At 36.8% G+C, this 24563-nt stretch overlaps 1 protein-coding gene across 2 annotated transcripts in view; it reads left to right on the plus strand.

Annotated features, from left to right (window-relative positions):
• DIAPH3 (diaphanous related formin 3) overlaps positions 1-24563 on the plus strand; it is a 546908-nt gene that overhangs the window by 115360 nt on the left and 406985 nt on the right. For both annotated transcript variants that reach the window (XM_027116137.1, XM_027116138.1), the window contains one exon: positions 8823-8953. In XM_027116137.1, the coding sequence (XP_026971938.1) occupies positions 8823-8953 (131 nt within the window). The remainder of the gene's footprint in view (positions 1-8822; positions 8954-24563) is intronic.

Here is a 24563-nt window from a genome sequence, read left to right on the forward strand (position 1 = left end):
TCTCATCATCTGAATAGGTACCAGGAATTTGGGAATTGCAATGCTAAAGAGAATCTGAGGCAGTTAATTTGTTACTGACATAAATAAACAGACATAGAGATAGACATATACACACCCATGCAAGAGTACACATACTCAACACTATGAGAACTTAGGTGTTTTGACTATTTTGGCTTTTTGTTTATGGAATTTTTCTGTATTCTGAAGTTAACCTGCTGAAAATTACAAAGTGAATGTCATGGAGAAGGATCTTGAGTCTAGTAACTCTTCATATCTTCATACAAAAAGCACTTAAATCTTCAATCTATTCTTACAGTCCCCCAATATTTTAATTTTTTAATCTCTAGAGGCTATATTTTGGGTCTTCATGTTAAGAAATGCTGATTTTTCTTGATAGGTTTAGGTATAATAAAAAAACTGAACAATTCTCTGCAGTTGGAGATGCTGCACGGTGAATTTTGGTATAGGCTACCTACTTTCTGAGAGGAATAAGATATGATTTAACAAGTTGAGCAATAGTTTACAGTGATTGGAATAGTATTTTAAGGATACAGTTCCTGAATTCTGTGATGTCTCAGATAATGTAGGCAAAGTTTTGCTTAAAGCAACCTACCATGTGTTAAACACTCTACTAGGGACTAAAAGGCCATTGTCCTCACCCACATGGGCATTATGCTGTGTCGGCTTCCTGCAGAGCATGCAGACTTTCTAGATTTAGCTTTTTACTTTTATTATTTTAAAAATCAGGTCATCATTAAGTGGTGGATTCACCATGGTTGTATAGAAATAATTCAATTATTTGAAAAAGGAAAGAAAGTAGCTCTTTAGTACTTTTCACTAGTAACTCGGAAATACAACAAAACAAAATACAATACAGTATTTTTAATTTGTCATAGAAATGGTATTCCAAATTACTCTCCAAACAAATAAATGAGACACAATAATGAAGAAATATGCTGAATAAGTCTTACACCTAAAATGAGATGAAACGCCGGCATCAAGGCAGGTACAAATGAATCTGTTCTAAGACAGGTCAAAGGAAATGGTTACTATTACCTTTAATAGTTACATAGCAAAAGAATGAATGTTTGATTTTAGAGAAATAGAACAGGTAAGGGAAATAAGTTGTGAAAGGGTATATTACTTTTTGTACCTTAGAATATTTTTTAATAAAAAATGACAAGAATAGTGTATGTACTTTTCTTTTTATCCTGCATATGGTATTTTAGAGTAAAATTTACTAAGGGATTAAAAAAGGTTTAAAAACTATGTTGGATAAATATCATTCTAATTTTTGTGATGTCAGGCGGACATCCTTCTCTCGCTAATGTGTTTTGATGCCACGGGATAAAGCTTTCTAAGTATTTTCATCTTCATGGCTAATGGACTTAGAGATAGGCAGACGTGAGTATCCTCTTCTTCCTGGCTGCCTGCTTCCTTTGAAGTTATGTAAAATGAAAGAAACACTGGAAGGGCTTTGTTTAAAAGGAATATTTCTGATTACTCATGTAACATAATATTTTCTCCCCTCAATTTCCTTTCTTTTGTACCTGTATTTTGATAGTAATATAATAAAAGGGGGGAAATGGTGCTGAAAACTAATCTCCCAATTATCTGGTCTATTTCCTATGTCTTTACATTGAAATAGTCCCTTCTAGCTAAGCATTCATTCTTCAGAATTTTTTTTTGGTGTGACTTATCTGCCTCTCCTTTCTTGTTGTAATCCTTAGTCCATGTGTGCCTTCCATTTTATAACCTCATTCATTCATTGAATGCTAGGCACTTTACCAGGGACTGATGACACAGTGCTGAATTAGGCTCCCAGAAGCAGACGCTGCCCTAGTAGATGTGTTCTAATGGAGAAGATGATACCACACAGAGGTGCTGACTATTCCCAGGAGGTTTGCTGACCTAGCTTATTGCTTTTCTTCCTGCTCCCTCCACTGTCATCGTCCTTCCTGACTTGATCATTCACATAGATGATCAATCTAATACTTCATCCTCTTATCTCCTTGACTTTATCACTCCCGACAATCTTTGTTTTTCCCCCCAATCTCACCCACCCATTTCCTTGGATAATATTGATAAAATACCACCTCTAAATATGGTTTACAATCTTCCTTTCCTGACCTACTTACTTACTTAACATTCCCACGTTAAGAATTCTATAACCCTTTTAGAACTGCTAATCTGTTGACTGTACCATTTTTTCATGTCCATCTCCTCTCCACCCTCGCCATGCTCTTACTTCTTGTCTTATTGACCTTAGACACACAGTCCTTTGTTATCTTACATAAATTTTCAGTTCATTTGCCTCTCTGTTCATATAAACTCTGCCCTTGGTTAAATGGAACTTCCCACTTCCTCTGCACTTGCACGTCAGCACAGCATACATCTGGGAGGAAGCACACAGCCACACTGACTAGTGTTTTCTGAATGACCACAGTTGGCAAAGCGAGCCTTTAACAGATTACGTTAACAGATATTCTACCACATGGCCTTTGTCAGTGTGCTTTTTTACTTTCTGAAAATGATTTCATATCTCCTCTCATACCTTTAGCTCTGCATCCTCACTTTTAGCTGGTTATATTGCCGCTTCTATCACCGAGACTGTTGATGTAATCAGAATAGAACTGCCGTACCTTACTTCCTAGTCACCAGATCTAACAAGCTACCTGAATCTGTTCCCTTAGATTCTGCTTTTGCTCTTCTTAGAATGATCCACTTTCCCTGCAATTGTGTAAGGTCAATCCTTCCTCTTGTATAGTAGGTCACATCCTCTGTCACCTACTTAAGGGTTTTTTGTTGTTGTTCACTTGTTTGTTTTCCTGCATCTATACCTATGCTTTTCATCATCAGTTTCTTCCTCTTTGCTTGGTTATTCCCATCAGCATGCAAACATGTTGTGGTTTTCCCCCCAACACCCCAAATCACACTGCAGGTTCCTTTCTAGCTACTGCCCTTGTTCTTTGCTCCCATTTACAGAATCTTCTCAAGAGTTGTCCATTCTTCTTCTTGCTTTCTCCCTTGAATTTCTGTTCAGGCTTATCTCCAATCCACCATTCAAGCTGCTCTTGTCAGGGTCACAGTAATCAGAAGATGGTGACACCATTCCCTTAGTTGTTGAGAACAAAAGGTTTGTCATCATCTTTGAATTTTAATTCTATCACACCTCACCCCTCACATCCAAACTATCAGTAAGTCTGATCTGATCTTCCTTCATATTGAGCAAATCTGTGCCTTCCATCACTGACGTCATATACTAGGCTGCTGTCAACTCTTTTTTTGTTTTCTTTTTTTGCGGTACGCAGGCCTCTCACTGTTGTGGCCTCTCCCGTTGCGGAGCACAGGCTCCAGACGCGCAGGCTCAGCGGCCATGGCTCACGGGCCCAGCCGCTCCGCGGCATGTGGGATCTTCCCGGACCGGGGCACGAACCCGTGTCCCCTGCATCGGCAGGCGGACTCTCAACCACTGCGCCACCAGGGAAGCCCTGCTGTCAACTCTTGACCAGACAATGTAGAAGGCTTCTACTTTGTTTCCTTGTTTCACGTTTTGCCACTTAGAGTTTGGTGCCACACAGTAGTTAGAATAATCTTCTAAAAATGTTTGCTCTATCTTATAATTTCTATGCATGTTTTTCCATCCACTTAGAATACAAGCTAAAGTCTCTACCATGGTTTTTAAGACCTTATCAGGGGCCAGTAAACTTTTTCTTAAATGGCCAGATCGTAAACATTTTAGGCTAGGGTGTTATGTATGCTTTCAGTTGTTTCTGCTGCTGTTTCTTTCTCTTCTTTCTCCGCCTTCTCCTCCTCTTCTTCTTCTTTTTTACAAGCTTTCAAAATGTGAAAACCATTCTTAGCTCAAGTCATACAAAAACATTTGGCTGTGGTTTGTCAGTCCCCTGCTTCCAGGATTAGATGTCTGCCTGTCTTATCTGTCCTTGTCATCTATAACTCTTTGTCACACTCACTGGGATTTAGATGAATTTTCTTGCTGTCCTTCAAATATGCCAAGTTCATTCCTACCTTAGGGCTTTGTATTTGCTTTTCTATTTGCTTGAAATACCCTTCTTCCAGAATGCCCATGTTCCCTGCTTTTCTTTATTTTGGTCTCTGCTCTGATTTTATTTTCCTAGACAGAAAAAAATGTCATTTGATCAAACTTACGACTTTTAAATAGCTGCTTCCTCTATTACTCATTGTTTTTCTTCCACCTTTCCCATTTAAGTAGTTAGCACTACATTTTGGCTTAGGCCCTAAACCTAGGAGTCATCTTTGACTTTTATTTCACCAGTGTAGCCACATCATATAAACAATGTCGGCACACAGTAGGTACTCAATATATCCTTTAAGCAATAAATAGCAATTAAAGTTATTACAATACAGAGTGGTGAGTGTTTTGAAAAAGGAATCCATAGATGGGGTGGGGGGGGGACTCAGTTTGTGTGGCTTATAAAAAAAATCTTTCTGGGAAGTTAGTTTTGGCCCAGATCTAACTGACGTCTGGGAGTAGCCAGCACGAGGAACCTGCATAGTAGTGATGCTGCGGGTTTGAGTAAGAGGGGAGGGTGTTAAGGCAGGAATCTCAGGTGAAAATGCAGAGACCTTTACACAGTAAATGTTTCAAACTGGAAAAACCTAATATGGTTGAAATAAAGAATTATTTTTTACCAGTAAGTTTATTCTTTTTTTCCCAGTGTTTATTGGGAAAGTCTACTTGTTGCCCCATTTAAGATGTTGTCTGTGTTTACCTTCATTCTCTAATCAAACACACAGATAATTAACAGCTCAGCTTCTATGTCTTGAACCAGAGTGGCCCCAGAGAAAAGATTGACAGATTGGTCTCGGTCTTTCCTATAAAGGGAACCATACATTTTGCTCTATTTTTTGTTTTGACTTCTTTAACTCAGCATAGTTTTTTGGATTCATCTATCTTGTTGCATTATCAGCAGTGAAGTTTTTTATTGTTGCATAGTATTCCATTGTATGGATACACAACAACTTGTTGATGATTGCTTGCATTGTTCCCAGTCTTTGGCCTTTTATGAATAAAGCTGTTCTGAATGTTGTATGGATTTTTTCCCCTCCTGCTTAACACCTAGTTGTGCACTTGCTGAGTCAGTGTATATTTAACTTTAAAAGAAATCTCTAAACTGTTTTATAAGTGGCGGTACTGTTTTACATCTCCACTAGTTGTGTAGGAGAGTTCCAGGAGGAACTTCACACCCTCACCATTCCAGGAGGTATGTAGCATTATTTTGTTTTTGGTTTTATTTTGCATTTCCCTGATGACAAATGATCTTGAACATCATTTCACGTGCTTATTGGCCATTCATACATCTTCTTTTGCAAAGTCTGTTATTCACGTTTTTAAATGGACTGTTTGTCTTATTACTATTGAATTGTAGGAGTTCATTAAATGGTTTCATCTGCCGCTCCCCATCACTTGCATTACTGCCTGAACCATCCCCCCAAGCCCCTCTGTCTGTGGAAAAATTGTCTTCCACGAAACTGGTCCCTGGCGCCAAAAAGGTTGGGGACTGCTGTTTATGAGATATATTTATCGTTGGGAGAGCCAGTCTGCCATGGGCCCTGGATATCCCTGTATATTCTTTCTGGTTATGCCAACATGCAAGGCCTGACCATTCTTTATCCAGGTCATTTCTCAGGACTGCATTTACAGTGAAGCAACTTTAGAGATGAAGTTATATCTCTGTGGATAATGAGCGGGTTTGTTACTGTTCACTATAAAAGTGGTGATTGCTCGAAGCTCAGTGTTCTTCCCTTGTTATACAGTCCACTGCGTGTGTAGGTATCCGTCATTCATCAGGGATCTCTGCATCATCCCTGTGGGTTGGTGGGTTAGGGAACCAACATGTATAATAGAGTCCTTTTGTCTCTAACTGAGGAGTCCTGTGTTTTCTGTCAGAATTCATGAAATAGTAACAGGCTAACTTAGCTTGTATGTAGGGTAAAATCTCAGCCTCTGTACAGTTCTTGACACATATTGCAATGTTTTCTCAGTCTGTGGCTTACCTTTCATTTTCTTAATGAAGCTATCTTAATAAAAAAAGAGGTTTTTGAAAAGTGGAAGGTTTACATTTTGATGAAATCCAACTTTATAGTTAGTGCTTTTGTATCCTAAGAAACCTTTGCCTTCCTCAGGGTAGTGAAGATTTTCACTATGTGTTCTTCTAGACATTTTATAATTTTAGCTTTTACATTTAGGTCTAGCATTTAGGTTCACATTCTTTCATGTGGATATTCAATTATTCTAACACCAGTTGTTGAAAAGATTCTTCTTACCCTATTGAATTACATTGAGATCTTTGTTGAGAATCATTGACTACATAGATTCAATATATTTCTGTACTCTCTTCTGTTCTGTTAATGTTCCATTAATTCTACTTTGATTACTGTAGCTTTTCAGTAAATCTTGAAACCAGATAAAGTAAGCCCCTAACTTTATTCTTTTTCAAAATTGTTCTATTGTAGGTTCTCTGCATTTCCATATTAATTTTAGAACCTGCTTCTCAAAATTTCTTCAGAAAAGCTTGCTGGAACATTGATGGTGATTATATTGAATCTATAAATTATTATTTTTTAAATGTATTTATTAATGGATTTCTTGATATTGAGTCATCTGGTCCAGGAACATGGTATAGCATCTTCATTTATTTAGGTCGTTTTTCTCTCCACAATGTTTTATAGTTTTCAGTGTATAGATATTTCCCTTCTTTTGTTAAAAATTTTCCTAATGATTTTGTATTTTTTTGATGCTGTTAGAAAATGATATATTTAAAAGTTTTATTTTCTAATTGCTGGTAGTAGTTAGAAAAAAATTGTTTTTCTATATTGAATTTTATTCTGTGAGTTTGCTAAATTCATGTACATAATCATCTCATTTGCTAATAGACATATCTACTTCTTGCTTTCTAATCTGTGTGTCTGTTGTTGCTACTGCCTTACTGCACTATCTAGGACCTTCACTACAATACTGAATAGGAATGGTGAGAGCTGACATTTCTTCTCTTGTTCCCAATTTTAGGGGGACCAACATGTTGATTTGACCAACATGGAAGTTATAATAGCTGGAAGACTTTACTAATGGGGACATTCTGTTCATTAAGTGCCCTATTCTGGGTCATTAAGGCAAATTATTGTTAGGGTTTTTGGATGCCTGAACTCATCTCTTTAGGAACTTTGCTGTAAGGATCCCATAGAATGTGGATTCAGTTAGCTCCCATTTCATGGAATGGCATATTTTTCTTTAGTAAATTATGACTTGCTATTTATGAAAATCACCTGTTTCCCAGGGCTAATTTGTTTTGCATTATTGGGAATGTTTCCTTGTGCAATGCTGTAGCAAATTAATAAAAATAAAAAGAAATGAAAAAATACATCTAATTTCCTACCATCTCAACTTAGCTACTTTTGGGCATGTACAGTTCCTTTTCTTCCCATTAGATTTGTAATCTGTAATTTAAATAGATATAATTCTGGAGTTTATTATTAGTTGGGCATCCTCATCATTTCCCATCTGGACTATACACATACCTTCTCAACAGGTCTTTCTGCTTCTGATGCTTCTGATCTCAGAGTAAAAGTCAAGTTCTTTGGTGGCCTGTAAGGACTGCAGTCCCCTCCATCACAAATTTTTTCCAGATATCTGCATGTTTAGAGCTCTCACCTCCTTCAAACCTTTATTCTAACATTCAGGTTTGAGGCCTTCAGAGTCTTTTCTGTGAGACTTTATTTTTTCTTCGACCACCCTGTTTGAAATTGCATCCCACCTCCTAATGCTGCTTATTCCTCCTCCTGTTTTTATTTTTCTCTATAGCACTTAACACTACAGTGAGATGTATGTTAATTATTTTACATTTATTGTCTGTCATTCTTTATTCTTCCCTGTGGAGAATAAAGCTCCGTGCAGGTAGGTATCTTTGTCTCTTGTTCACTGGTCTTTTTTCAGCACTTAGCACAGCGACAGGCACTTAGTAGGGAATTAATGTTTGTTGAATAATGAATGAACTCCAGCTCTTCTCATATGTATTTCATACTGCTGCCAGTGTGATCCTTCCAACCCCCCTGGAAAAGCTGTTTGTGTGGTAGTGCTTTACCACTCCAGGACCTGGTGTCTATCCTCAGTTATATGTGCTATGTGCTTTTGTTTTTCTTTTTGGGTGTGTGCTTTTGTGTGATGTTTTAGCCTGAAAGGTATTCTTGTCTAAGTCTTTGCCTCCCTCTTACTTACCTTCCCCTTGGCTTCCCTTGTCTGTTCTGCCAAGTTGGGTGTTCCTCCTTTGGTCCCTTGGTGGCATGTTAGAGGAATTAGACTGCTCTGAATAGTACTGTTTCCTTGCTTGCGTTTCTCCTTCCAGACTTAGGTTTTGATAATCTCTGTGTCTGTATTGCCTAGAACTAGGTGCTTAAAGATTTACAGCTTTTTCTGTGTTGCTTGGAATATTAATTTTAATAGGGTCATTCTTGTATTAAGTTTTGGTTTTTATTTTACATGTGCCTAAAACACATTGGTATATTTTCAGATATTTCCTATGTTTTCCACGATAGTCTGGATTTGACAAAGCAATTATTTTAATTTGAAAACCTTTTGATATTATGTTGCTATCTTTTGTGGATACCATGGATTATGAATTTATAGATTTATGGGCAGAAGTAAGGAAATCATCCTCTCAAAGTAATGCTACTCAGAGTAGTTGTGTGCTGCTGTTAATATGAAAGGTGGGATTAATGTAGTTACTATTTTAATGGATAATCTTCACACAACATGAATTAAAAATTTTTAACTTATTTTACAGGGAAGTGTTAAGAGTAGTCGACAGATCTCACCTCAGGAATTCATCCATGAACTGAAGATGGAGTCTGCAGATGAAAGGCTCTTCACGTGCCTGGAGTCCCTCCGCGTGTCTTTGACGAGTAATCCCGTGAGGTAATTCGTCTTTCTGAACATGAGGGCATATTACTGAATTAAACAGATGCCATGATCTGCCACTTTTATGCAGTACTTCATGGTGCCTGTGAGTAAATAGGTGGTCTACCTCAACAACTTCTCAAGGTAAAAATTGAATACATAATTTTTATATGCATGTGGAAATACAGTCTCAATAGTACCTTTTGTGTTTATTACTGAGTGATATGTAGCCTGTGGACTTTTAAAAAAGTCATTCTTTTTTTTTTTCTTAGAATTTTTAAAAACTTGCGTTTTTCAAAAGAGAACAGTCATCAGAAACTGTCAATTTAATGGGGCTGAGTTTCACTCTAATTTTGGTATTGTACATATATATTGGCTCATTCCTGTTTGATATACAAGAAATACCATTAATTTATTATTTCCTTTATTGGAATTGGTATCTTTGTAGGAGCCCATAGGAGGTTAGCGTTGTCAGACTTAGCAAATAAAAATATAGGACACCCAGTAAAATCTGGGTTTTAGACGTAGTTACGCTAAAAAATTATTTGTTGTTTTTCCAGAATTCCACGTTTAACTGGGTGCCCTGTATCTAGCCACACTACAATAGGTGTCTTGATAAATCAGTTTTTAGACCTTTTAGTCCAGCATATTCTTGAAAAATTTTAAGTAGGAATTGTTATAAAATGTCTGAACAGTCATAGAATCAGAATTTCTGAGCTGCAAGAGTCTATGGTAGATTAGTTTTGATTTCTTATTGTATAATGAATGCTTATTTCTGCATAAATATATATGAATATTTTCTAGCCCTCTCTTTATATACATATATATATATATATATATATATATATATATGCATATATGTGTGTGTGTGTGTATAAAATATAGACAAAGGGCTAGAGGGCCAGAATGAAAAACTATGATTGGAGGTTAATGATATATAAAAGACTTTTTTTGGTATTCTGATATTCCGAATGTTTCTGAAGTTTGGCTACAGTATGATAAAGATCCTTGACAGTATAAGTATTTGAAATAAAAAGACCCTACCTGCTGAGAGACATGAAAGTGAGGTTTAAGTAAGGAGCATGAAGAGTAAACAAAGAATCTCTATTATTTCAATTTTATCTTTATTTTTCCATATTTTACCACTTTCAGTGTGTTCTCTAGGCTGTAAATTAATGGTGGGCATGAGACCAGGGATTTCATATGTCTTATATACCTCTCTTTACCAGGCACAGTGCTTTTAGCACATAGAAAGTGCTCAGTGAAGATTTGATTGAAACAATTTTAACCTTCTTCAGTTTTATGTTGGCTATTGCTAGAAACTAAGTTGAATTAGGAGTTTGTTTATTTGACAGGTATAGTCATACATGAAGAGCTCTGGTCTCCATCTTAATCTTTACCTATTAAATGTTTTCATTTAAAAAATGGTTATTGAGCACTTGCTGTTTTCCAAGTACCAATGTTTTGTTTCCAAGTACCATCTTAGACGTGGGGCTTGAGTAAATAGCAAAACAGGTCCAGGCCCTGTTCCTGTGGAGTTTAAATGTAGGAAGAGGGTATTTTGGGGTCAACTGGGGAGCTACAGTCATTTTTCAGTTTATCCGGCAGCTACTGGACACTGGAAATAACCATGGAATTTCAGTATAATAAGAAATAGACCCTGCCATTACCTCTTCTAATTTTTCATATTTTGAGTAGATGAACATGATAGTGAAAGAAAAACTGTGAGAGGATTTTATGTATGAATTCAGGCATATTACAATGGATACAGTTATTTATTGTGATTCCATATAAAGACAGTGGGAAATAATGCTGTATGTTTCTTTCATTTGAAAGAATAAATATTTCAAAAATAATAATTTGTGGAATTATTTCCCTGAGAGTGGCCAGTTCTATTGAGCCAATATACGTACAATAGAATATATTATCAGCAATTCACAAGTGTTGCTGTTTCCTACGAAGTAGTCTTTTTAATTGGAAAGAATAGAAAACCATGTCATTGGAGAAATTTTTCTGAAATCATGGCACTTTATGTAGATAGAAAATTGAGACTTGAATATTTCTGTGCCCAGTGCTCCAATTAGAGGAATGACTTAGCTGAACATGTAAAACTTGAAGCTATTTCTGATCAAATCTTTGGACTTTGCAGTTAGTTATGATGTGTCTGCTGATAAAGTCAGTTTTCATATTTTCTTTTTTATGTACAGTATGTGACTAAATTTCAAGAGAGAAGGAATTCCAACTTTTTGTAAGCTTTTGAGATTATTATTAGATCTGTAGTATTATTGAGAAAATCAGAGTGAAATTCTTTAATGTCTGTGAATACAATTGAAAAAGAAGCAAGTGAACTAATTAATGACAGTTCTCCAGTGCTGGTTTGGGATCAGGATTTATTTAAATCAAAAATCAAGGAGGGCTTCCCTGGTGGCGCAGTGGTTGAGAGTCCGGCTGCCGATGCAGGGGACACGGGTTCGTGCCCTGGTCCGGGAAGATCCCACATGCCGCGGAACAGCTGGGCCCGTGAGCCATGGCTGCGGAGCCTGTGCTCCGCAACGGGAGAGACCACAGCAGTGAGAGGCCTGCGTACCCCCCAAAAAAAAAAATCAAGGAAAAAGTAGAGCACCCCTGCACCACCCCATCCCTGATATGCAGTATTTTAGAACCATTCACCAACCTCTGAAAGTCTGCGTAACGATTATGAGACATGTCATCCTTTGACTATCTGCATAGTGAATTATGTGAAAACCAGCACTTTAAATGCCAAATTATTGGCCTTGTTTTATAAAGACTTGATTTGAAGATCACATAGTTCTTCTGTTTGAAGTTTTATTGATTATTCAACATCAAGGACAGTTTTGAGCTTAAAGACATAGAAGCTTTATTTTTGGAACACAAGTGAAAAGACCAATTTCTTCAAATTATCAAACATAACTTTTAGTGGATCTCAACACAGTCAACAGTTATGTTTGAGCTTTCAAATACGTGGAGGTAGAAACATAAAAAGGTAGACACTAACATCATTATGATTGATATTAAGCGTTTTAGTCCATTACTCATCTTTGCATATAGCAAATTAGTTGTAGAATGCATCTTCATTTGCTCAAGTTGATGTGGTCCTCAAGGATAAGGTTTCTGTCTCAGAAATACCAGTCTTCTTAGATTTTTGTGTTTTGTGATATTAGGCATTATCTTTTTTTTAAAAATTATTTATTTATTTATTTTTGCTGTGTTGGGTCTTCGTTTCTGTGCGTGGGCTTTCTCTAGTTGCGGCAAGTGGGGGCCACTCCTCATCGCGGTGCGCGGGCCTCTCACTATCGCAGCCTCTCTTGTTGCGGAGCACAGGCTCCGGACGCGCAGGCTCAGTAATTGTGGCTTACGGGGCTAGTTGCTCCGCGGCATGTGGGATCTTCCCAGACCAGTGCTCGAACCCGTGTCCCCTGCATTGGCAGGCAGATTCTCAACCACTGCGCCACCAGGGAAGCCCTAGGCATTATCTTCCTTTACTCATGCTTAATGTGTGCATTTTGAAGTTTACAAGAGATATTTTACAATTTATCATTTTGTTAGATTTCTAAGGAGGTTTTGGAACTAGATTTGATTAAGTTAACTGTAACTTCTAGAAGATCACTTTAGAAAATTTTGCAGTAAAATATATGTTTACTGCAGAGCAAGTAAGCAGCCTGTATGTGTCATTATTCCATTTAATCAGTGCTATGTTTAGAGTGTAGTTTTCCTGCATTTCTGGGCTTGAAAACATAAAGCTGGTAGGAGAGCTTATCTTTGGATTGCTGAATGTTTTGTGCCACGTACTGCACATGAGGATAGAGACAGGAGGCTTGTGGCAAGCAACGAGATCACTGTATTCCTTGATGTCAACCTGATCTGAAGAGAAAAAGTCAAGACAAAAATTTGAAGTTACTAATAGTTTGACTTACTATAAAATTTATTTTTATAAACTGGTAAACATATAAAAAAAGGCTGTTTGTCATTATAGTGAAATAAGTGCCCACTCACCTACTAATGAGGCTAGCATATAGATTACTGCCTATAACTCTGAAGCTTCTGTGCCTCCCTCCTTAATTCAGTGTCCTTTTCTTGCACTATTCCGTGGTGACCACTGTCATGAATTTTGGATTTCTTTGCATTATAGATTACCATATATGTATTCCTAATATATTGCTTGGTTTTATATCTTTTTGAACATTATTTAAATGGCATCATCTTCTATGTGCTCTTTGAAGACTTGCATTTTCCTCTCAGTATTTCATATATTTATGTATGCTGTGTGCAGCTACTCACATTTTATCACAATTAATCATTTTTCATACCTTGTTCTTATATTTTAGGAACATCCATTTTAAATAGTACATGGATGCTTTTAAAAAAAATCTTGTCTGATAATCTTTGTTCATATCAATTGTAGAAATATATTGGGATTTATATGACATTCCATTTAAAATTTTCAGTTTATGCTGCTTTTCCATGTTCCTCTTCCTCCTCCTCCTGCTCACCCCTCCCCCATTCTTTTCTGTATTCTTCCTTCTTCTTCCTCAAATTCTTTTGATAGATTTTAAATTTCTCATTTCATTTTTCCTCATTTACTAATTTGGAAGACATTCTCTTCGATCTTAAAACAGAAGAGAAATTTATCATGCACACGCTTAAAAAGGAAACTGTACATGCGTGTACTTAAAAGGGACACAAAAAAGCAGTCTCTCTTCCTCTGAACCTAAAATACGTTAACACCAATCATCCTCTCTTGATTTGTATGCTAGTTCTGTGTGATATTTTAATTTTCTCTTTTTTTTTGTATTGTAAATTAGCTATTGTTACTACTGAGATATACTACAAATATGTATTTATGTATATGTGTTTATACACATACATACTCATCCTTTTTTGGTTCTTGCACATTTTTTTCTGATTTTACTTTTAGCTCAAGTATATCATTACATTCCTGTAGTGAGGGTCCTTTGATGGTAAAACTTTGTTTTACTTGTTTGAAAGCGACTTTATTTACCTTTACTTTTGAAGAATAGTTTTCCTAAGGGCATGAAATTAAGGTTTTCTGATATCTTTTCTTAGTCCATTGAAGATATTATTTTTTCTTCTGTCTTACATTGCTGTTTTTGAGAGGTAGGCTCTTTTATCTAAAACTCATGCTTTTCTAGGTAATTTGCCTTTTCTCTCTGGTTTTATTATGTTTTGTTTTTGGTGTTCTATAGTGTGTTCTATGTGTCTAGGTGGAATTTCTTTCTTATTTGTTTTTACTAGGGATTTTTTTGGACTTCCTGAATATGATTAGTGTCTTTCATAAGTTCTGTGAAAATTTCAGCCATTAACTCTTTGAATATTGATTCCCCCCTCTCTCAGTTTTGTATGTGTTAGAGCTTCTTACTCCATACACCATTATTTCCTAATCTCTTTGAAGTTTCCATCTGTTTGTCTCTCTGTACTGTATTCTGGGAATACTTTGTAATATCTTCTAGTTTCCTAATTCTTCACCATTGTCTAATCTGCTATTTAATTTATAAGTTGTATTTTAAATTTCCATTATTATAATTTCATCCTCATAATATTTTTGGCTGTTTCAAAACTCCTTATCTTTTTTCATGATTTTTCATAATACTCCTTGCTTATTTTATTTTATTATTTTATTTTTTTGGTATGAGGGCACCTCACTGTTGTGGCCTCTCCCGTTGCGGAGCACAGGGTCCAGACGCGCAGGCTCAGCGGCCATGGCTCACAGGCCCAGCCGCTCCGCGGCATGTGGGATCTTCCCGGACCGGGGCACGAACCCATGTCCCCTGCATCGGCAGGTGTACTCTCAACCACTGCGCCACCAGGGAAGCCCCTCCTTGCTTATTTTTATCCTGTTTATTATTTCTCTAAACATATTAAATATTTTATGTTCTCTGTAATTTTAGTAAATAAAGGCTTCCTAGGCCTACTCCTGGTGGTGGTTATTTGTTTATTTACTGTTTTCACCTTTACTCATTTCTTGTTTCTTTGTGTGTTTTGTAATTTTAGAGTGTGACCTCCTATTCCTTGGAACATTTTCTTTGAGATTTATTTTGAAGATATTTTGCTAGAATGAATTAATGCTTTTCTACTACTAGGAACGTAATGATCCAGGGCTGCCTTAAACTAAAAGGACCAGTTTGAGGTTTTTGTTTTTTCGTTTTTTTTTCCTCCACATATGTGTGTGACTGGGTTATGAATTATCAGAAGAAATTTGCCTTGATGTCCTCCTTTACGGGGCAGGTTTATTGCTAGGTCACCTTCTTACTTAAGGTGTGGCCCTTTGAGAGCCTTGCTTTTTGCCGGCGTTTCTCAGGCTTGAGGCTGTAACACTTGTTCTACTCGCTCTGCTCAGCTACCACAAAGGAGATGTTGGGTTTCCAGGGCTTCATGTTTGTCCCCCAGAGCAGATGAGGCTTGAGGCAGGCTTACCTGTCTAAATTCCTCTCTCTCTCTCTTTAAATTTTGCTTTTGAGGAGACTGTACTTTCTTGTCACCTCAGACACAATTTTAAAATCATGTCTCAGTGACTGTTGTTGGGAGGGTGGTCATGGATATCTAGTTTAATACCAGGAAAAAGAAAGTTGGATAAGAAATTTTAAATTATAAAGGCATTGTATTCTTATGTCAAAAATCTGAATTTCTTAGACGGGTATAACCAGAAAAGAAAAAGTCTTCATCTCTTTTGTCATTTGATTGTCAAAGCCTGCTGCTCAGTGGTGAACTGTTAATAGGGTCTTGTGTGCCTTTGCCCTAAATTTTTAATGCATATGTTAGTATTATGTTATTTTACCTTACTGTTGCTTGCTTTTTAAATTTTTATTTTTTAAAGATAAACCCCAGAAGTTGCAGGTTTATTGCCCTGCAGGATATTAATTAGTTTTATATTTAAATTATTGTTCTTCTTCTACTATCCTTTCTTTAAGTCATTATATATCTTCTGATGTTTTTCCAATTCTTTTTGAACCAGCCTCACCATCTTGCTGGTTCTCTCATTAATGTGGTAAGTATTTGACACTGCTGGCTTTATTGGGGTGAGCAATGTTTTTATCTTTCTGAAAATCATACTTTGACATTAGACATTTGTGGGTGTGTTAATATTCCTCAGAAACATCCAAGAAATTCATGGAGAGAGTGAACCCGGTAAAAGTCTGGGTTTCCTACATCCCCTTTCCCTCCCATAGTTGAGGGAAGGGACAATGAATATGATGTAGAGATTGGGTGTTACTTGAGTGAGGAAGGCTTCTTGTCCCTCCTTTATTATCACTGCCAATCCCCGCAGGCCTTCACATCCTTCAACTGTGCCTGCAGAGTCCCTCGTCTTGGTCAGTGGATTCTATCAATGACATTGTGGTGGAGTAAGGGTGGTGCAGGCTCTTTAGAGCACTCAAACTAAAACATCTACAAGTCAAACGTTTCTCTTCTTAAAGCTTTATTATACCATATTATGATTCTTAAAGAGTTTCTGTTCCTTTCCTTGTTCTTACCAAAGATGCTTTCCTAGGAAGAAGTTGGAGATGAAATCGGAATCAAACTGTAATGCACATATATGTATATGTGTGTATTATACATGTTGTCAGGGTCCTGAGAGGAAAACAGGAACCAGAGCGCATGCTATACGCTTTTTAAAAAAGAAGTTAATGCCAGAAATTGGTTAAATGGGTGATGGAAAGACTGAGAAACCAAATAGGGAGCAGTGAGGTAGTGGAGGTTCGCAACAGCCGGAAGTTGCTCCACCCCTGTGCTGGAGGGAAAGGCAATGCTCTGGAAGCTCACAGCCTGGTGTTGAGTGGAAGAAACTGGATCCATGGGGAAGATGCAACTGTTGCAGAGAAACTGCCAAGGGAGAGAGAGAGGCCTTGTTATTCTTTCTTCACCTTCCCTCTGGTCAAACCTAGCAGAGAGCAGTTGATTACAAAGCCTGGGAACTGCAGCCTGCAGGTTCAGCCCCTTTGAGACAAGAACAGAACAGAATAGAGGTGGGGAAGGGGAGTGAGAAGAAATGGGCTGAGTACCAGTGCATTATTTATTGGGATACATAATAGGTCAATAAGTGTTAAATTTTTGTTTCTTCCAGTTTTTAGTTTCATTGGACACTTAGGTTCTTTATTTTAGTATTAGAAAATGTAAACAAAAGTGCTTTTATAGTGTGCCTCAGGACTTGAATCAGGTCAAAAACTTTCTAAGATACAAAGGATTACCCTGCTCTGAATTTCTTGAAACGACCTCTACTTAAACACAGTCAACTTGGTCAAGTGAAATAAACAGTCATCTCTCAGGTCCTGCATTTGCTTCAGCACTTTTTCAGTATCTTTCTTTTGCTTGGCCTCCCAAAGTCTTCTTTCTCTATGACTCACCCCTAAATCCCACAAAAAAGAGACCTGTTACCATTTATTCAGTTTCCTGTAATTCAACTTCTGTCCTGTTTGACACGTATACATGCAAAATACTGGGTTTTATGGTGATGCTAATTACACCGTCTTTTTGCTTTTGCATTCTGAAATACATTTAAAAAGTAGATACAGAAGCAGGGTAAGAAACAAAATCAGCTGTACTGCTGGAAAAGCTAGAGTGAAAAGCAAAACTGGGGCTTGAAGGTGAAATATACTTCTTACTTCTTCCCACTGAATCACTTATCATGTAGTAATAGGTAGAGAGAATAGGTAACTGCAGGCCAGGTTCCTATGCAGGTAGGAGCGTTCTGTTTTTTTCTCCGCTTTCACCAATTGGATAAAGTAATTTTTCCTGGGGGATATTCCAATAACGAGGTAGAGGGAGTGACCAGAAGTAACCCCCAATGTTGCTTTATGGGGAATATAGTAGGAGACCTCTCCCTTTGTAGAAATGAGGGAAGGAGGATAATGTTCTTTAATAATATGCTCCAGTTTATTTTTATTCTCGTGGTGTTTTGGAATTTAAATTAAGACATGAGATAAAAAGTTTTTTTTTGAAAATCAGCCTTAGAAAAACTAGCAGTTTATACATATTTACAGTGATAATTTCTGAATGGGCAAGAGGAGTAAAGGTGTTCCTTGGTAATGTACATTCTTGTAGTTTTCATCTTTCCTTTTCCTTTCCTTTCTTTCTCTTTCTTTCTCTTCAGTAATGATGTCAGAAAGGTTAGTAATGTAGATGACTCTGTGTTTTCTTTCCTGTGCTGTTCAATACAGTAGCTACTAGTCACTTGTGGCTATTTAAATTTAATTAATTAAAGTTTAATGAAAAAAAGGGCAACATTTCACATGCTCAGTAGACACGTGTGGCTGTGGCTACCATATTGGACAACACATACATACCATTTCTGTTATATTTTATTATACAGTGCTGCTTAAATGCCTTGGTTCTTCTGAGTAGCTGCATATTTCTTTGATATATTTATTGCATGATTATTATTTTCTCAAAGTTATATTCAAGACTATGAGAACACATATGAAGTTAAAGTCTTAAAGACTAAAGCTTATATTTTAAAACCTCCAAGGATGAGTAGACATTCATATCAAGAGAATCAAAGAGTGATCTAAGGGAGGCTGCCTATGGCAGGGACTGTAGTCTTGGTGGGATAAGGCTAAGGGAGTGGGCTTCATACCAACTATAAAAAGTAGGAAAGGAAAGGAGAGGCTGGTCTGACAGAGTGCTATAGCTTTGGTCCATGGTGGCCTTCACTTTGGCTACCTGTGGTCAGGATGAGGAAATAGGCAATATGGCACATCATAGAAACATCCCCTTTGGTAGAGTAAAAATATTAGTGAGGTTCGTGGTTTTTTTAAACAGAAATTTCCTCAGAGATGTGCTTACTTTTACCTCTTACAAGCATTTTTTCCAGGTTGTTTTCCAGTAAGAAGTCAAAGCGTAAGGTAGGATGTTAATATTCTTCTTTACCTCTTTAGACATTGCCATATATCTTGGGATATGCCTTGCATTATTTATGTGTAAATTATCATTCAGGATTTGTAACTTTTATGACAGTATTGCTTATTAAAGAAATATTTGTTGAGAATTACCTCTAATTTTAGGCCATTTTGCTTGCTGTTCTTTCCAAAGTGCTTTAAATGAATGAAATATTAATAAAACATGCCCTGGAAGAAAATAGTTATTAATGTTTTCAAGTGAATACTAACTTGATATTTTTGAAGGGCAAGCCATTACTTTCCAATGCATTTTTCACAACAGCTCCAAAGCTGGTGTCATTTTTCTGAGAGATTCTCTAGAAGGTTGAATGTTCCCCACTAGTTGGGAGGCTTTCTCCTTTGTGTATTGTCATTCATACTATAGCTTGGCTTTGGCTCATAGATATATTAAAATGTATTATAATTATTTGGTTTCAAAGTTAACTTTACCTGTATCTTAAAGCTTTGACTTTGAATGCAAGGTTAACAATAAAAGTAGAGTACATCGAAAATAGAGTAATTGCTTTTAACAGAGAAATACATATTTTCTGCAAATGGTGAATAAGAGCTATATAGCTCAGTTTATACTTGACATGAAAAGTCCTAGAATTGTAAAGTGCTGCCAATCTATTTTAAAATATATGTCTCCCAGTCTATTCAAAGTGAAATATAAATTGCTGTTTGAATAGCCAAGATTAATTAAAAAAAATCCTATTCAAATATAAAGTCAGTTACAATGTAACATAGAGTCTCAAATTTTTGCTTTTAAAATAGAGTAGTTTGATATTCAGGCATAAAAGGGAGAATATATGAATGAAAACTATTTGAAAAGATTCGATTACTGCAATTTGGGGAAAAAAACTGCTGTTAATCTTAAACAATTTTTTATGGATGTAAAGGCAAAATATAAGAAACTTTCTTCTTTTCGGTGATAATTGTCTGCATTTTCAGAAATGTAAACCTTCTGTGTTCAAATCTATAATAGCTATCAGTATGATGTTATTTACTGAATACTTTGGTTTCTTTGGTAAAGATAAATATTTTCAGTGGAAAAATTATTTGTACTGCAGGCACTAAAGCTTCTAGTTATTTGGTATCCTAGAAACGAAAATTTATATAGTTTAATTCTGAGACTAATTTTTTGGTCTTGACATTATGTGTTGAGTATATTGCTGAGTGGGTTAAGTAAAGAATTTAAGTAAGTTGATCCTTGTCTTGATATTCTCTGACATAACTCTACATAGAGAAATATATAACTATAAATAAAGAAAGGCCTTAATATTAAAGGAGGCACAATATATTGGCAATAGAAGGAAGTTTTAATTTCTTAGATTCAGAAAATCGTATAGAGTAAAACTCAATTTTATACTGGCCACAGATTTCTGTTTATTTTGTTACAGGTGTAATGTACATCAGAAAGAAATAGGTATACTTTTCATATGTTAAACATCTTTTGTATGTTAAAATTTATAAAAGGTAACAGAAGAGAAACACTCACATTAAGCTTAGAACCAGGAAGGTCACCTGGAGTGTCTCTGCAGGGCCAAAGAGAAATTAGGCTCATTTGAACAGAAGTCCAGTAACTTTGTACAGCGATGGAAATGCTCTGTGTCTATGGTGTTTCGAACTCATCACAGGTGGCTATGAAGCACTTGAAATGTGGCTACTGTGACTGAGCAATCAAATTTTAATTAATTTAAGTATACACACGTCGCTAGTGGCTACCTATTGGACAACACAGTTGTAGAGATCAGAAATTCATGTAATTTTCCTTGTGCATTTGTTTTGAGCCTTTTCACTCTTGAGTCTAGGTATGACTGCTTCCTCTGTCATGCTGTGAATTTCTGAGGAGGGGGACAAAATGTTCTGTTGTTGTAGAACCTTAATATGGGGCTCAGAAGAGAATATCAGAGTGCAGGTTAAATGAACTTAAATAGTAAGGAGAGAATAGGGAACTTAAAGCATGAAATGAAGTGATATGCATGAGCCTGTCTTGCTCATTCTTCAGGGTAGAAGGCCAGGTACTTTAGTGCCTATATGGACCTCCCTGTTACAAAACTAGAAGAGGTGCAAGCACTTCTCCTGGTCCTCACATTGCTCAGATTCCATTTGGAGAGAAATGCCTAACAAACACTAAAGAATAAATGTACCACCAGCTCTTATCTAATTAAGTCCTTAAGTATGTGTCATGGATAACATGCCACTAGAGTACAGCCGAGGGTGTAATATTCTACCTGTGTGAGGTACCACAGTAACAAGAGGCATACTGGGGAAAGTCATAGAAAATAGAAGTAAATAAAAGATATCATCAGTTCAGTCAAGAAAATGTATGGGACCAACAGTAAAGCATAGAGAGCTTTTAGATGCAAGCTGGTCAGAGAAAGTCTGAGATGGTGAAGTTTAAGAGATCAGGAGGACAAGGAACTAGATAAGAGAAGCTTAGGCATTGGTGCTGGTCCTGGAGCATCTCCTGGGCAGCAGAGACCTGAGGTGGAGAAACAGTGGCAGGCGGATGGGGCCGTCAGAGAGGTAGGCAGTGGCCAGGTCATGAGGGTCTTAAAGTCATGGTAGGGAAATTGGATTTTTATTCTAAGTAAGTGGGAGGCTATTAAGGAGCTTAAAGCAGGAAGTGATGTATTCTAACTTACCTGTTTAAAAAGATCACTCCTGCTCTGTGGAGAGAATAGATTCAAGATGGGAGAGAGTGGACAGGGAGAGCAGAAGGGAGGCTGTGGAAGTAGCCACAGGAGGGATGAGGGGACTTGGATAAGGATTGTAGTAGTGGGCGAGGAGCTGGGTGGATTTTGCAGATAAAGTGAAGTAGAAACAGTAGGACATGTTGATGGATTGGATGTAGGCTGTGAATGAAAAGGAGAACCCAAAACCTGGATTTTTGACTTGAGCAAAGAGGTCGATAGCAGTGCTGTTAACTGGTGTTGACTGAAAAAAAATTGCACAACCTAAAAGTTGAGAGTTATGTTTTATTTAGCAGACTTACTGAGGACTTAAGCCCAGGAGACAGCCTCTCAGATAGCTCTGAGGGACTGTTCGGAAGAGGTAAGGGAGGAGCCAGGATATATAGGAGCTTTTGTAAAAAAAAAAAAAAAAACCCCAGGCAGTCAGAATATCTAAAAATTACTGCTAATTAAAGAAAACCAGACATCTCAAGTTAATGAATTTAGCAGTTTTCTGTGTATGGGAAGATGCAAGAGTCTGGGCTTGTCGAAATTGTTCTTTGATATGCACCTTAACTATCCAGGGCCAGTATCATGTTTTTCTCCATCCTGAATCCCCTCAAGGTGCACCATTGGGGGTGGCTACAGAGGCTGATGTCTACAACATCCTTTGTGCATGGCAGGCGACATTCGTCATCCATGCTGGGAAAGAGGAAAATGATTGTTACTGATTCCATGCATTTTGGAGAAGAAAATCAAATATCTCTTTTAAACATGTTAAGTTTGATATGTCCAAGAGTTTCACAGTTTGAGATATCGGGCAAGGAGCCAGATATGTGAGTCTGCAGCTCAGTGGAGAACTGTGGAGTGGAGATATGTACTGTTGTTTATATGTGGATTGTACATAAAGCTCTGAGAATGGCAGAGATCCAGGGCTGGGGTGTGTGTATCTGTGCACATGCATCTGGAAAGAGAGCAAGGTACAGAAGAGTTCCTGGAAGAAGCTCTGAGGAACTCAGCAATTATTTGTGGCCCAGAAAGGGAGGAGAAGCCAGGAAAACAGATTGAGCTCTGGCTGGTGGGGAGGAGGAAAAACCAGGAGGCTGATTTCCTGAACCTAAGAGAGGAAGAGTGTTTCAAAAGAAGGGGGTGGCAAACCACATAGAATGCTGCTGAGGTGGGGCAAGGTAATACAGTGGGAATTAGCAAGGGGAGGGCTGTTAGTGACCTTTGAGAAAAGTAATTTTGTGGAGTCTGCGTGGCAGAAGCCAGATTGAAGTGAGATGGAGTGAATGGATGAAGATGTACTGATTACACCTGTGATGAAATCATTTGAGACCTTCTGCTATAAAAGAAAGGAGAGAAATAAATGGACAGTAACTGGAGGAATATCTGGGATCACGAGAATGAAACCCTTTGAGCAAATGGAGAAACTTAAATTAGTGAGAGTTCAAACAAGGAGGAAACTTGAACTGGCCCTTGAAAGATGAAATCGTTTCATTGGTTAGAGAAGAGGTAATTCTGTGCAGGGGAGCATTATGAGTGAAGCTAGGAATGAACTTGACAGAATTAAGGGCAGATTATGGACTTAATAATTAAATTTATGGACTGATCTGATCTGTTGGTCTAGTATTGGGCAGTAGTAGCAAGTATTTAGGGTGGGAACAGATGGTGGAAGGCCTAAAGTGTGATGACAATTTTTCTTTCCCCATTTGTTGGCTGTCAAATTAGTCTGTATTTAAAATGAATAATTCAGTTAATGCTTTCTAAAGTAATGATGCATTTGATACTAAGAAATTTGCTTACTAATACTAAAATGAATAATTCAGTTAATGCTTTCCTAAAGTAATGATGCATTTGATACTAAGAAATTTGCTTACTAATACTTAAACTATTTAATAAACTATTTCAATTTCTGCAATGTGTTACTTTTAATAGTAGGCTTCAGTTTTCATTAGAGTGCATAGTGATTATGTTATTTTAAATCTGTAGTTCTCCTACTATCTTTTTATCTAAAGATAAAGAACTCATGTTTCTTGTATAAAGTGCTTTGTTTTTCGTCATTGCAGTTCATCTGGTTTTCTTTACATTTTATTTGGAATACTTTCTGTAGACATTTTATACCCTTGAATATGTTGTAGCTAAAAAGTAACTATGAGAACGGATTATTCAGTTTGTTACTTCATTATTTCATCTAATATTAGAGGGGGGAATAAATAGCTAGTTTTAAATACATAATTTCTTTAAAAGTCAATTCCTAGAAAATATACGTTAATGGTTGTATTTTGAAGTTTGGTAGATTTTACAATCAGAACATTATTTAGTTCCTAAATTCCCTATCCACCTGTATAATTTAGTGTCATTTTTGTGGATGGCCTGTTGAATGGGATGTAGGTGTATGTTTGTTTTGCCCTACAGAGCATGTTAATTGCTTTGTACTCTCCCCAGAACTCTTCATCTTAAGTAATTAGTCACCTTGCTAAGAGTAGGTAAAAATGAAAGCTTAAAATAAGCTATAATTATATTCGGCATTGGTGATATATTGCTCTGACATGGGAATGTAAATTGGATCTGGATATTATACATATTAAAGCTGACCTTCTAAGTTTAAGGTCTGAAATTTGTTACTTTGTCACATGTGACCGGTGATGTATTTTTTCCTCTTTCAAGAAGCTCCTTATGTTGATTTTTAGCAAAATAACTTTGTGCTTCCCTAGGCGTTCATGTAAAATTATTGTTTTTCGTAATTAAAAAATGCTGTCTTACTATTAAAAATATAAATTCATGGCAGGAAAATAAACAATACACAAAAGCAAAATGAAGGAGAAATGAATAGCATCACCTACTTGGACACTGTAACTTCTTGGGTAGGAGTGGGTGTGTGTGAGGAGGTTCTCTTGTTTACCTCTATTGTTATTTATTTGAAAAAAGTTGGTTAAAGCAGGGAATCATAAACTAAATGATTCACATATACCCTTTTTTTTTAAAAGTTCAAAACATAAACATCCATTTTTTTCTGTAGATATTCGATGTGGAACCCAGAGC

Source organism: Aethalodelphis obliquidens, unplaced genomic scaffold, assembly GCF_003676395.1.
Source record: "Aethalodelphis obliquidens isolate GAN/ISIS:26980383/991018 unplaced genomic scaffold, ASM367639v1 scaffold16, whole genome shotgun sequence".
Classification (NCBI taxonomy): domain Eukaryota; kingdom Metazoa; phylum Chordata; class Mammalia; order Artiodactyla; family Delphinidae; genus Aethalodelphis; species Aethalodelphis obliquidens.